A 12,995-nucleotide genomic window follows, 5' to 3' on the forward strand; every position below is an offset into this window, starting at 1 on the left:
CACACACGCAAAGTGGGTGGTTTTGAAAAACAGAAATTTTCTCACAATTCTGAGAGCTAGAAATCCAAATCAGAATCTCAGCCTTGAGAGGGGAGCTTTGAGAGAATAATTTTTCCATGCCTTTCTCTGTTTCTGGTGGCTGCTAGCAATGGTCGGTGTTCCTTTGCTGCTTATAGATGCACTGTTATCACACAGTGTCTGTCTTCCCTCTTTCTATAAAACACCACTCAGAGGGATTAAGATTAGGACCCATCCTGCTCTGGTAAAACCTTACTTAATTGATAGTGGTGGTGGTGGTATGCTGTGGAGTCAGTTCCTACTCATAGCAACCCTGTAAATGGTTTCTGAGGCTGAAAATCTTTATGGGAGCAGAAAGCCTTATCTTTCTCCTGCAGAACTGCTGGTAGTTTCGAATCTACTGACAGCGAGATTAGCATCCTGACTCGAAACTGCCATGCCACCAGAGCTCCTTCACTTAACTGGTAGCAAAAGAAAAACCCTATTTCCAAACAAAGTCACATTCGTAGGTACAGAGATTAAAACGGCAACATTTCTTTTGGGAAGGAACCCAGGTAGCATAGTGGGTTATGTGTTGGGCTGCTAGCTACAAGGTCAGCAATTCAAAACCACCAGTTGATATGCAGAAAAAAATATAAGGTTTTCTGCTCTCATAAAGATTTATAGCCTTGAAAATCCTATACTGAGTCACTATGAGTCAGACCCACTCAACAGCCCACCATCAGCCCCATATCTTTTGTGGGGACACAATTCAATTCTTAATGGTCCTACTGTGCTTTCAGGAGAATGAAGCTGTGCAAGGCACTGATGACACTCGACAGACGATGCTTTGCCTTGACCATCTTGCTGGTAGCAATGGACATCCAGCCTGGTGGTAAGGACAGACACCCAAAGAATTCTGGGTCCATGAGGAGGGATGAAAACCATAATCTCTTTCTGGTGGGAAAGAAAAGGATCTTTTTTCTTGACACTTGTGAAAAATACAGTTTATTTTTCTTCTTTGTTGGAACTATTACTATTGCCTCCTCCACCAGACAGTCTCTCTCTGGCACGAGGGTAAAGTAAAAAAATATTGCTACTAGGGTTCCAATTCATACATGCATGGACTTTTCCAAACAAAACATGTCTATGCCATCTTACATGACCACAGACAAGTTCTCACTTGTCTTAGTCTCATTAGTGTGTGCCTTCAAAAAAGGTCCAATCAAAACAGTGGCTTCTGATGGGATCTGCTGGGCCATTGCAATTCAAGGCAGAGAGGTCAGCTCAGAAGGTTATGGAGACTGGTTTTTAGGTCTCTGAATGGGTAATCTTGATAGATGTTTTCTATGGGCCTCAAATGATTACAGAGACATATCAGGAATTAGTTTTAAAAAAACTGAATTGGTGAGGAAAACACCAGAAAAACTGCACCAAGAAATTTTTTCACATCAAGACAATGTACCTGCTCACTTTTTGAGGGTAACAAGCACTGTCCTACAACAATTTCATTGGGAAACTTTAATCCATTCAACCTACAGCACTGATCTTGCCCCTTCAGGCTTCTTTTTGTTCCCAAAACTCCAAGAATATACTCAAAGAAGATTTCAAAGGAACGCAGTTTGGGTCCCCCAAAGATGCCCAAACTGCCATTTTCACATGGTGTAAATCAGAGAGTGCAGAATTCTTCAGGAAAGGGGTTGTTGTTATTGTTAAATGCCGTTGAGTCGGTTCCGACCCACAGCGACCCTGCATACAGTTTCCAAGGAGCAGCTGGTGAGCTTGAACTGCTGACCTTGCAGGACTCTGCCTTCAAGAGTGTATAAACCTATAATGAAGATGTGTCAAGAAACAATAGCTTTCACATTTGTTATATTTCTGTTTAAGAAAAGGTTCTATGATTCATAGCAATACTTTTTGACTTGTCCTCGTATGTGTCACAAAGCCTTGACATGTGAAAATCAATCTACAATTCTTTCAGGTTCTTATATGCTTGTCAGAGTGAACATGTAGTAAAAACTGTTGAAGGTACAAATGAACAAATCTATGAATGAATGAAATCTCTGAGTTTATGTAGTCCTTTTTCCTCTCATTTTCCATATGAATACTGCTCAAAGGAGTTAATTTGTGTACCAAAACACAGGCAGAGGCAGAGTTAGAACTTGAGTTTCCCACCTGCTAGGGTTGCTACCAGGTAATGCTTCATTTCTTCCTAGAATAGGGAATAGCTATGGTGGGATATGGTGGGATTTGAACCGTAAGTTTGGTGGTTCAAGCTCACCAGCTGCTCCTTGGAAACCCTATACAGGGTCATTATGAGTCAAAACTGTCTTGAAGACATTTAACAACAGCAATGTATATATATATTGGAGTCCTAGTGTGGTACTGTGGGTTAATGCACAGGACAGCAAAGACGTTTGAACTGCAAGGTCAGTGGTTCAAACTTACCAGTTGTTCCTTGGAAACTCTATACAGGGTCATTGTGGGTTAGAACCGACTCAACTGCACTTACCAATAACAACAATGGTGGAATTCAAGAGACTTTATTGGCCTCCCATAGCATATTTTTCCTTTCCTATTCTAGGATGCATACAAATCTCCAGCTCAACTTCCCAGAAAGAACAGCAACTAAATTTAACCTGTACTGTACAGCATCAGAAAGAGGTTAAAGGGCTTGTAATATTCGTGTGCAAGAACAGGAGTAAGGACTGTTCCCCTGAGACCAGCGTGAAGCAGCTGAAACTGGAAATGGCTCCTAGGACAGATGGTGCCAATGAAACGACATCTCAGTTGGTGTTCACCATAAATCCTGTCACTCTGTCAAACAGTGGAACCTACCAATGTGGTGCCAGAAGCCAGGAGCCAGATATCTGGCTTCAGGGCCATTTTATCTCCATTTCAGTTACAGGTAAGGTCCTGATAACTTTGATGCCACCAAGCAGGACAGTGCACACGGTGGACAGTTGGAGTTAGAGAAGGATATTTTAGGTCTTGGATAGGCTGGATAGGCACTCTCCTTGGGGAGAATCCTTCCCACTTTTCATTCATTTCCCATACTACTACTAGCAGATGGTGTCTTCCCTCAAAGCATGCACACAAAGATAATCTCATTCTGTCTTTAATTTTGAAAATCTGATTTAGGTAGTCATCCCATTTTTATTGAAGGGAACGGAGTCAGAGAGAGATGAAGCAACTTTTCTAATGCTACTCACTAACCAATGCCAGTCAAAGCAGACAAAGGTCTTGCTGTGATCACATTGGTTACCGATAAGGGAAAGTGGGGGAAAAACAGCAGTAAAGTTGTGAGCGAAATCTGACCACGTTCAATAGACTCCTGTCAACCTGGATTGAGACCTGGTTGGCCAGCAGTATGGCAAGGCCTGGGGACTCCTGGGCCCAGAGACAGGGACATGGCCACAGAGGACTAGAGCAAAGAGTGAAGCATCCAGCTGGCATGAAGTGAGGGGAGATGCACAAGAACACCCCATAGTTGCAGAGAGTACCCACTTGACTTGGTTTCAATGGCTGGATGATCAGAACTCGACTAGAGGAGGGAAAAAAAGAGTAATCAACTACAATTTGATGAACCTGACCTATATCTATGGATGTGATAGCTAAGAAGAGGGAACAAATCTTTACAGCAAGGATCATTCTCACACCCTCGGTACACAAGGTTGACAGGGATGGGCAATTTAGACATTGGTTACCCAAAATGAGGGAGCTACAAAAGGCAAGAAGTGACTGGCTTACACGTTTTCAAGAGGGAGCCTAGTTCCAGAGGGTGTGGGGGAAGGTAGAATCTCTACTGACTGGTTTCCAACCTGTCTGGTTGGGGCTGATGAAAGGAGAAGAGGATAAGGCTCTTGTGGCTCAATAGTTAATAATTGCTATCAGGACTGACTGTGAGTGTTAGAAATGTACAGGTAGACATTTTGTAACACAAGGAGGGGAGTGGTTGATTTTACAGTCTGGGAGCAGAGAACCATCAACGGAGAAGAGCAGAGTGCGGGACTCTATCCAGAAAAGCAGTAATGCCAGAGATGGAGGCAGAAACAATGACGTGGAGAGATGGAGCAGATGGGGACTCTGGACTCAGGGAGAGAGAGGGTCTGTGTGTTGACAGCCTGGGGGCAGGCTTGCAGGGTGTTTCCTTTGGCTGTTTGATGATACATGGAAGGGATTGTAATCATTGCAATGAAATGAAATACAATAGGATGACTGTAAAGCTAATGTTCTCCCATGTAAACTATCACTTAATTCACTTGAAAAAAAACCCAAAAACAACCTTGAAAAACTTGGGGAAAAACAAAAAGAAATAACAACATGAGCCACCTGGGCAAGATGGCGGGGTAAGCAGAAGCGCTGAGCTGACCCTCTGTAACAAAAACCAAGTGAAACAAAGACAGATGGTGTTCCTGGAACCCTGAGCATCAAAGGATAGGACAGAAAGGTAGATTGGGTGCTGACTGGAAGAAGAAGCTGAACAGGACAGTGAGAGAGAGGAAAACTTGGCAGACTGTGGACTGGCATGATATAGTGTGGTCACCTTGAGCTTTTGCAAGTGACTATTGATACAGAGGCCTGTGGGCACAGGACAAAGCTGGAGGTTGGTAGCAAGGGGGTGCAGTTCTCCTCCTGGTGGCATGGCCAGTTTCAGCTCTTGGCAATCAAGCATCCAATAGCTCCCTCTTCCGTGAAGCCTCTACTCGGCCTGGCATAGCATCCCTGCTTCTGGAGGCATGTGAATGCACACTGAACTAAGCTACACAAACAGAGAACTGTGATCATTTCCAGTCTCTACTACATCCACCAGGAAACAGGTGGTGAGTGCCTGGAAATTCACCAATATACCACAGTCTACTAAATAAAACAACAATACCACAATATCTCTGAGAAACAATTTCCACTTACACAAAACAACAAGACAGAGTGCCTCAAACAAGTCACCAGACTAGAGAGTCAGAAAATATAATACCAGAAATAGTATTGGAACTACCTGGTAAGGAATTTAAAATAATGCTAACTAGATGACTTCAAAAGATTGTGAGAAAGATCTAGAAAACTACTAATGAAATTAAGGAAAACATAGGCAAAATTAAGCAAAAATTCTTGAAATAAACTGACAAAATAATTGGAAAACTGGGAGCCATACAAAAATTGCAATTATAAAGCCAGAAGACTTCAGAAACCAATAATAAACTGAATGGGCTAAGAAATAGAATTGAATCAATGGAAAGTCAAATTACTGAGTTTGAAGAAAAATCTCTCAATATTCAACTGCTAGAGGAACAATCAGAAAAAAGAACAAAAAATCCAAAGAAAGCCTAAGATTTGTGTGGACACTATCAAGAGGAATAACTTATGCCTGATAGGAATTCAAGAACAGGAAAAAACAATAGAGAACATTGTCTAAGTGATGTTGGAAGAAAATTTCCCTAACATGATGAAATATGAGAATATAGCCATTCAAGAAATTGAACAAATTCCAAACAAGGGAGACCCCAAAGGAAAAACACCAAGACAAATTATAAGCAAAAATTTCAAAACAAAGACATGGAAAGAATCCTGGGAGCAGCTCAGAAAAACAAAAAGTTACCTACAAAGAAGAAAATTATGCAAGCAAGAAGACAATGGAACGAAATATATGCAACTCTGAAAGAAAAAAAAATGCCAACCAAGAATTATCTATCCAGCAAAACTGTCCATCAAATATGATAGTGAAATTAGGTCATTTTCAGACAAACAGAAATTAAAAGATTTTGTAAAAAACAAACAAATAAAAAACAGACCAATCTTACAATAAAAAACGCCAAAAGGAGTTCTGTAGAGAACCAATAGCAGAGAACAACTTGAGACTAACATACATGACACCATCCAGAATTCAACCCAGATCTTTGTTGTTGTTGTTAAGTGCTGTCGAATCAGTTCCAACTCATAGCGACCTTGTATAGGGTTTCCAAGGAGCAAGTGGTGGGTTTGAACCACCAACCCTGTAGTTAGCAGTCCAGTGTTTACCCTACAGTGCCACACCAGGACTCCCAACACAGATATATTGCTGTTAAGTGTCATTGTGTCACTTCCAACTCATAGCGACCTTGTATAGGGTTTCCAAGGAGCAACTGGTGAGTTTGCACTGCCGACCTTGTGGTTCAAACCAACCTTGCAGTCCAGCGCATTAACCCATAGTACTGCTCATAGTGATCCTGTATAGGGTTTCAGAGGCTATAAATCTTTATGGGAGCGGAAAGTCACATCTTTCTCACGCAGAGTGGCTAGTAGACTACAATGCTGACCTCACAGGAGTGAGCCTAGAATGACTAAAAGACATTGGTATTTTTCTGTTAGTTTGTCGCACTGTGGTGGCTTGTATGTGACAGTGATGTTGGAAAATTTAGCACTGCTATTTCAAGTACCAACAGGATGACCCATGGTGGACAGGTTTCAACTGAGCTTCCAGACTAAGATATATTTCAAAGGAGAAGTAAACTACTTCCAAATGTTTAGCCACTGAAAACCTTATGAATACCAATGAAACACTGCCAGTTAGCACCAGAATACTATCTGATATATTGCCAGAAGATGAGCCCCTCAGGTTGGAAGGCACTTAAAATATGACTGAGGAAGAGCTGCCAAAGTAGAGTTGACTATAGATAGGTAAGATGAAGTTGTCAAAGACTTCATTTTGCTTGGATCCACCATTAACTAACTCATAAAAGCTAGAAATCAACAACATACTACCTTAGGCATATCTGCTACACAAGACCTCATGAGGACTAAGATGTACCTAACCCAATAGCCTCATATGCATGTGAAAGTTGGACAATGAATAAGAAAGACCATAGAAGAAGTGATGCATTTGAGATATGGTGTTGAAGAATATTAAGGTACCATGGCCTGCCAGAAGAACAAACACATCTGTGTTGGAAGAAGTACAACCAGAATACTCCTTAGAAACCAAGATGGCCAGACTTTGTCTCTCATACTTTGAACATATTATCAGGAGGGATCAGTCCCTAGAGATGGATATTAGACCCCTAACAAGATGGATTGGCACAGTAGCAGCAACAATGGGGTCAAGCGTAGCAGCAATTGTGAGAATGGCACCAGATCAGACGGTGTTTCATTTTGTTGTACTTAGGGTCACTATGGGTCAGAACTGACTTGATGGCACCTAACAATAACACATTATTCTCTATTAACTTTTAAATATTTTACTTTTTTAATGTAAAGAAAAATAAATATAAAGCGTCCCCCAATTAAAAAATCAACTTAGAGCCTTTTAACAAACATTTTCATCACCGTTGTTATTGTCTGGTATGGCAATTAGGTTAAGCACTGGGCTATTAACCACCAAACTGGTGGTTCAAACCCACTAACCACTCCTTGGAAACCCTATACAGGGTTGCTATGAATCTGAGCCAATTTGACGGCACTTAATGACAACAACAGGAGCTCTGGGAGCATAGTAGTTATGAGTTAGCTGCTTACCTCAAGGTCAGCAGTTAGAAACTACCAGCTGTTCTGTGGGAGAAAGATGAGGCTTTCTGCTCCCGTAAAAATCCACAGCCTCAGAAACCCTATCCAGGGTCATCATGAGTTGGAAGCGACTCCATGACACACAACCAATTTTTGTCTTTGCTTCCTATCTTCTCATCTGACCTATCTACAGCCAAAACTTCTATCATCATCTTCTTTAGCAAACTCTTTTCTTTTGGCTTCTGTGATTCCACCAGTTCTCCTACCTTTTTGGCTGGTCTTGTCTCTTTCTTCTCTGGCTTTTTCCTTCTCCCATCTCATAAACATGAACATTCGCTCCTCACCCATTTACTTTTCTCTCTACAGTTTTCCCAAAGTTCTCACCCACCTTCATGGTTTAAACCAGCACCTCCTTGGAAATTAACTTCTCCAGTTCTAACCTCTTTCCTAAGTTTTCATTTCACATTTCCACTGACAAATGGACCCCTGTTACCTGGGTGCTCTACTATCTCTTCAAAATCAAAATCAATCTATTCTAAGACCCTTATTCCTGTCCATGAATTTCTTCTCATAACCAGGTTAAAAATGTTGTCTCCTTTTCTGTTCCCTAATCCAGTCAGTTACTAAGTACTACTAGCAACTCTCCCACAATTATTCTCTTATTTCTAAATGTGTTTTCCAGGTCTTCATGACTTCATGCTTAAAATATCCCAGTAGTGTCCTTAAGACCACCGTGTCTTATTGTTCTATCTTCCACACCTACCTCATGACCTGTCATTTCTCTGTTGTCTAATAAATGGCTTGTCAACTCTAACTACTATGTCTGCCTACAATCCAATCTACATGCTGCCTTCAGACTTACCTTTTTAAAATGCTAATTTACAAGAATAATGTTAAACCACCATACAAAGACCTTTAATGGCTCCTGTCTTTGGGATAGTCAAAACTACTGTTGCCTGACTTGAAAACTATAAAATTTCATTTTGCTAGTTGGAGAAAAAGAGGAAGACCCCAACAAGATGGACTGGTAGAGTGGCAGCAGGAATGGGCTCAGGAGTAGCAACGACTGTGAGTGCCCAGGACCAGGCAGTGTTTTGTTCTGTTATGCAAAGGTTGCTGTGAGTTGGTACCGACTTGACACCTAACACCTAACAACAATTTATGCAAGTGGAGTCCTGGTGTGGCACATGCACTAGACCAAAAGGTCAGTTTGAGCCGCAAGGTCCGGTTGGACCACAAGGTGGGTTCAAACCCACTAGCCACTCCTTGGAAATCCTATACAAGGTCACTATCAGTCAGAACCAACTCAATAGCAGTTATTTATGTGAGTGCTCTGTTCTAATCAACCTGCACTAATTAACACTCCTCTATTATCCAACCAGCTCCATGGCACCTAGCACAGCACATTATCCATCCAACAAATGTTTGTTGTGCATCCCAGGTATAAGTGCTAAAGCCTTGGGGGACAGAATGAAGTACAACACAGTTGTTACTCCTTATAATCTAATATTTATGTTCTCCTAAATTTCTACTCCACCACTTGTCTGTCAATTTGTTATACTGTAGTGACTTACATGTTGCTGTGATTCTGGAAGCTAGCCACCAGTATTTTAAATACCAGCAGGGTCACCCATGGTGGACAGGTTTCAGATGAGCTTCCAGACTAAGACAGATTATGAAGGAGAGACAGACTACTTCTAAAAATTTAGTCACTGAAAACCTTATGAATAGCAGTGGAACACTGTCAGCACCAGAATATTGTCAGATATAGTGAAGAACAGGAAGACACACAAAATATGACTGAGGAGGAGCTGCCTTCTGAAAGTACAGTTGACCATGATGACACGAATGGAGAAAAGCTTTCAGGCCCTTTATATGTTGATAGGACACAACTCAAAATGAAGAGAAGCAGCTGTAGACATCCATTAATAATCAGAACATGGAATGTAATGAAGTATGAATCTAGAAAAATTGGAAGTCTCAAAATTGAAATGGAATGCATAAACATCGGTACCCTAGGCATTAGTGAACTGAAATGGACTGGTATTCGCCATTTTGAATCTGACAATCACATGAGTTATTATGCTGGGAATGACAAATTGAAGAGCAATGATGTTGCATTCATCATCAAAAAGAACATTTCAAGATCTATCTTGAAGTACAACACTGTCTGTGGTAGGATAAAATCCATATGCCTACAAGGAAGACTATTTAATACAACTATTATTCAAATTTATGCATTAACCACTAAAATTAGTGATGATGAAACTGAAGAATTCTACCAATGTCTGAAGTCTAAAATTGATCAAACATGCAAGATGTATTGCTATTTACTGATAATTGGAATGCAAAGCTTGGAAACTCTTAGAAAGGATCAGTAGTTAGAAAATATAGCCTTAGTGATAGAAATGATGCTAGAAATATGATAGAATTTTGCAAGACCAATGACTTCTTCATTGAAAATACAATTTTAAACAACATAAAAGACAATTATACACATTGACCTCACCAGATGGAATACACAGAAGTCAAATTGACTACATCTGTGGAAAGAGATGGTGGAAAAGCTTCATATCACTGGCCATAATAAGGCCAGGGGCAGACTGTGGAACAGACCATCAACTGCTCATATGCAAGCTTAGGCTAAAGAAAATTAAAATACTTCCATGAGAGCCAAAATATTACCTTGAACACAGCCCATCTGAATTTAGAGATCTCAAGAACAGATTTGATGAATTAGACACTAATGACTGAAAACCAGAAGAGTTTGGGATGACATCAAGAATATCATGCAGGAAGACAGCAAAAGATCATTAAGACAAGAAAGAAGGAAAATATCAAAATGGATGTTAGAAGAGACTCTGAAACTTGATCTCCAGTGTAGAGATGCTAAAGCAAATGGAAAAAATGAGGAGGTAAAAGACCTGAACAGAAAATTTCAAAGGGCAGCTCAAGGAGACAAAGTTAGGTATTATAAAGAAATGTGAAAAGACCTCGTGTTAGAAAACCAAAAGGAAGAACATGCTCAACGTTTCTCAAGCTGAATGAACTGAGGAAAAAATTCAAGCCCCAAGTTGCAACACTGAAGGATTCTATTGGCAAAATATTGAATATGCAGACAGCATCAAAAAAAAAAAAAAAAAAAAGATAGAAGGAATACACAGAGCCATTGTACCTAAGAGAAAGAGTCCATTTTTAACCATTTCAAGAGGTAGCATACGATCAACAGCCAATGACACTAATGGAAGAAATCCAAGTTGAACTGAAGGCATTCACAAAGAACAAGGCTCTGGGAATTGATAGAATACAAATTGAAACTTTTCAACAAACTGATGCAGCACTGGAGGCACTCACTCATCTATGTCAAGAATATTGGAAGAAAGCTACCTGGCCACTGTTTGGAAGAGATCCATATTTGTGCCCATTCCAAAGAAACACAACCCAATGGAATGCAGATATCATAAGACAATATCATTAGTATCACATGCAATTAAAATTTTGCTATAGACAATTCAAAAATGTCTGCAACAGTACATTGGCAGGGAATTGCCAAACATTCAAGCCGGATTCTGAAGAGGATGTGAAATGAGAGATATCATTGCTGATGTCAAATGGATTTTGACTGAGAGCAGAGAATACCAGAAAGATGTTTACATGTGCTTTATTGGCTATGCAAAGGCTTTCAATTGCATGAATCATGGCAAGCTATGGACAACATTACAGAGAATGAGTATTCCAGAACACTTAATTGTGCTCATAAAGAACCTGTACATAGACCAAGAGTCAGTTGTTCAAACAGAATGAACACTGAATGGTTTAAAATTAGGAAAGGTATGTGTTGTATTCTTTCACCATACTTATTCAATCTGTATGCTGAGCAAATAATCCAAGAAGCTGGATTATGTAAAGAAAAACGTGCCATCAGGATTGAAGGAAGACTCATAAACAACCTGTAATATACAGATGATACAACCTTGCTTGCTGAAAGCAAAGAGGACTTAAAATGCTTACTGACGAAGATTAAAGACCACAGCCTTTGATATGGGTTGCACCTCAATGTAAAGAAAACAAAAATCCTCGCCTCTAGAGCAATAAATAGTATCAAGATCGAGAAAAGATTTAAGTTGTGAAAGACTTCATTTTGCTTGCATCCACCAGCAACACTCAAGAAAGCAGCAATGAAGAAATCAAACAACATATTGCTTTAGGCCAATCTGCTGCACAAGACCTCCATCAAATGTTCAAGAGCAAAGATGTCAGTTTGAGTACAAAGGTGTATCTAACTCAAGCCATGGTATTTTCAGTAGCCTCATATGCATGTGGAAGTTGTATAGTGAATAAGGAAATTGTAAAAGAATTGATGCATTTCAGTTGTGTTGGAGGAGAGTATTAAAATCACCATGCCAAAAGAGCAAACAAACCTGTTTGAAGAAGTACAGCCAGAATGCTCCTGAGAAGCCAGCATAGCCAGACTCTGAGAAGCCAGCATAGCCAGACTTTGTCTATCATACTTCAGACGTACTATCAAGAGAGACCAGTGCCTAGAGAAGGATATCCTGCTTAGCAAAGTGGAAGGTCAGCAATGAAGAGGAAGACCCCAACAAGATGGACTGACACAGTGGCAGCAGCAATGGGCTCAAGCACAGCAACCATTGTGAGGTGGTGCAGGACCTGACAAATTTTGTTCTGTTGTGCATAAGGTCGCTATGAGTTGACACCTAACAATAACAGCAACAAATTTCTACTTTGTGATGGCTCGCCCCAAAGAATGCCTTCATTTATCTTCTCAGCATTCTTAGGCATTAGTCAGCATATATGGATGTTCCTTGAGTATGGAAATAGGTTTCTTTTGAAAGGCAATATTAATAAGACTAAACAGGTAGTACACTACATCAATAATGTCTACTATTTACTGGGAGTCCTGGTGTGGCGGTACAGGATAAGCTGCAGACTGCTAACCACAAGGTCAGTGGTTCAAACCCAGAAGCTGCTCCTTGGAATCCCTATATAGGGTCTCTGTGAGTCAGAACCAACTCGACAGCACTTAAAAGTAACACCCATTTATTGAGTGTTTAATGTGTGCCAGGCATTGTGCTAAGTAATAAATGATTTCATTTAATCTTCATGGCCTTTTGAGTTAGATACCATTATCATTTTGTGCAAATGGGAACCCAAAGATAATTTGTGTGACCTCACCAGTTAGTAAATGGTAGATAAAACTCTAGATCTATTTCAAAACCCAAGAGTTAAATTTTTGCTAAAGTGGTTGGCACTACCGATGAGAATCTGCAAATAAGATTTGGAGACACGCAAATCCAAATGACATCATTTTTTTTTTCTCCAAGTTTTAATAGCTTTTTTTTTTTTTTTGAGGGTGTAATTTATATATATAATTTTTTTTCCTTAAATGTCTTATTGTGAATTATGTGATAGTTTACATGGGAGAACATTAGTTTTACATTCATTCTATCATATATCATCTCATTGCCATGGTTACAATCCCCTCCATGCAATCCTTCCCC

At 40.1% G+C, this 12,995-nt stretch overlaps 1 protein-coding gene across 1 annotated transcript in view; it reads left to right on the top strand.

The window, feature by feature from the left end:
* The first annotated feature begins 804 nt into the window (after positions 1 to 804).
* CD160 (CD160 molecule) overlaps positions 805 to 12,995 on the top strand; it is a 14,595-nt gene continuing 2,404 nt past the window's right edge. Inside the window, exons 1-2 of the mRNA XM_006861694.1 lie at positions 805 to 892; positions 2,582 to 2,905. Of these exons, the coding sequence (XP_006861756.1) occupies positions 805 to 892; positions 2,582 to 2,905 (412 nt within the window). The remainder of the gene's footprint in view (positions 893 to 2,581; positions 2,906 to 12,995) is intronic.

Source organism: Chrysochloris asiatica, unplaced genomic scaffold, assembly GCF_000296735.1.
Source record: "Chrysochloris asiatica unplaced genomic scaffold, ChrAsi1.0 scaffold00042, whole genome shotgun sequence".
NCBI lineage: Eukaryota > Metazoa > Chordata > Mammalia > Afrosoricida > Chrysochloridae > Chrysochloris > Chrysochloris asiatica.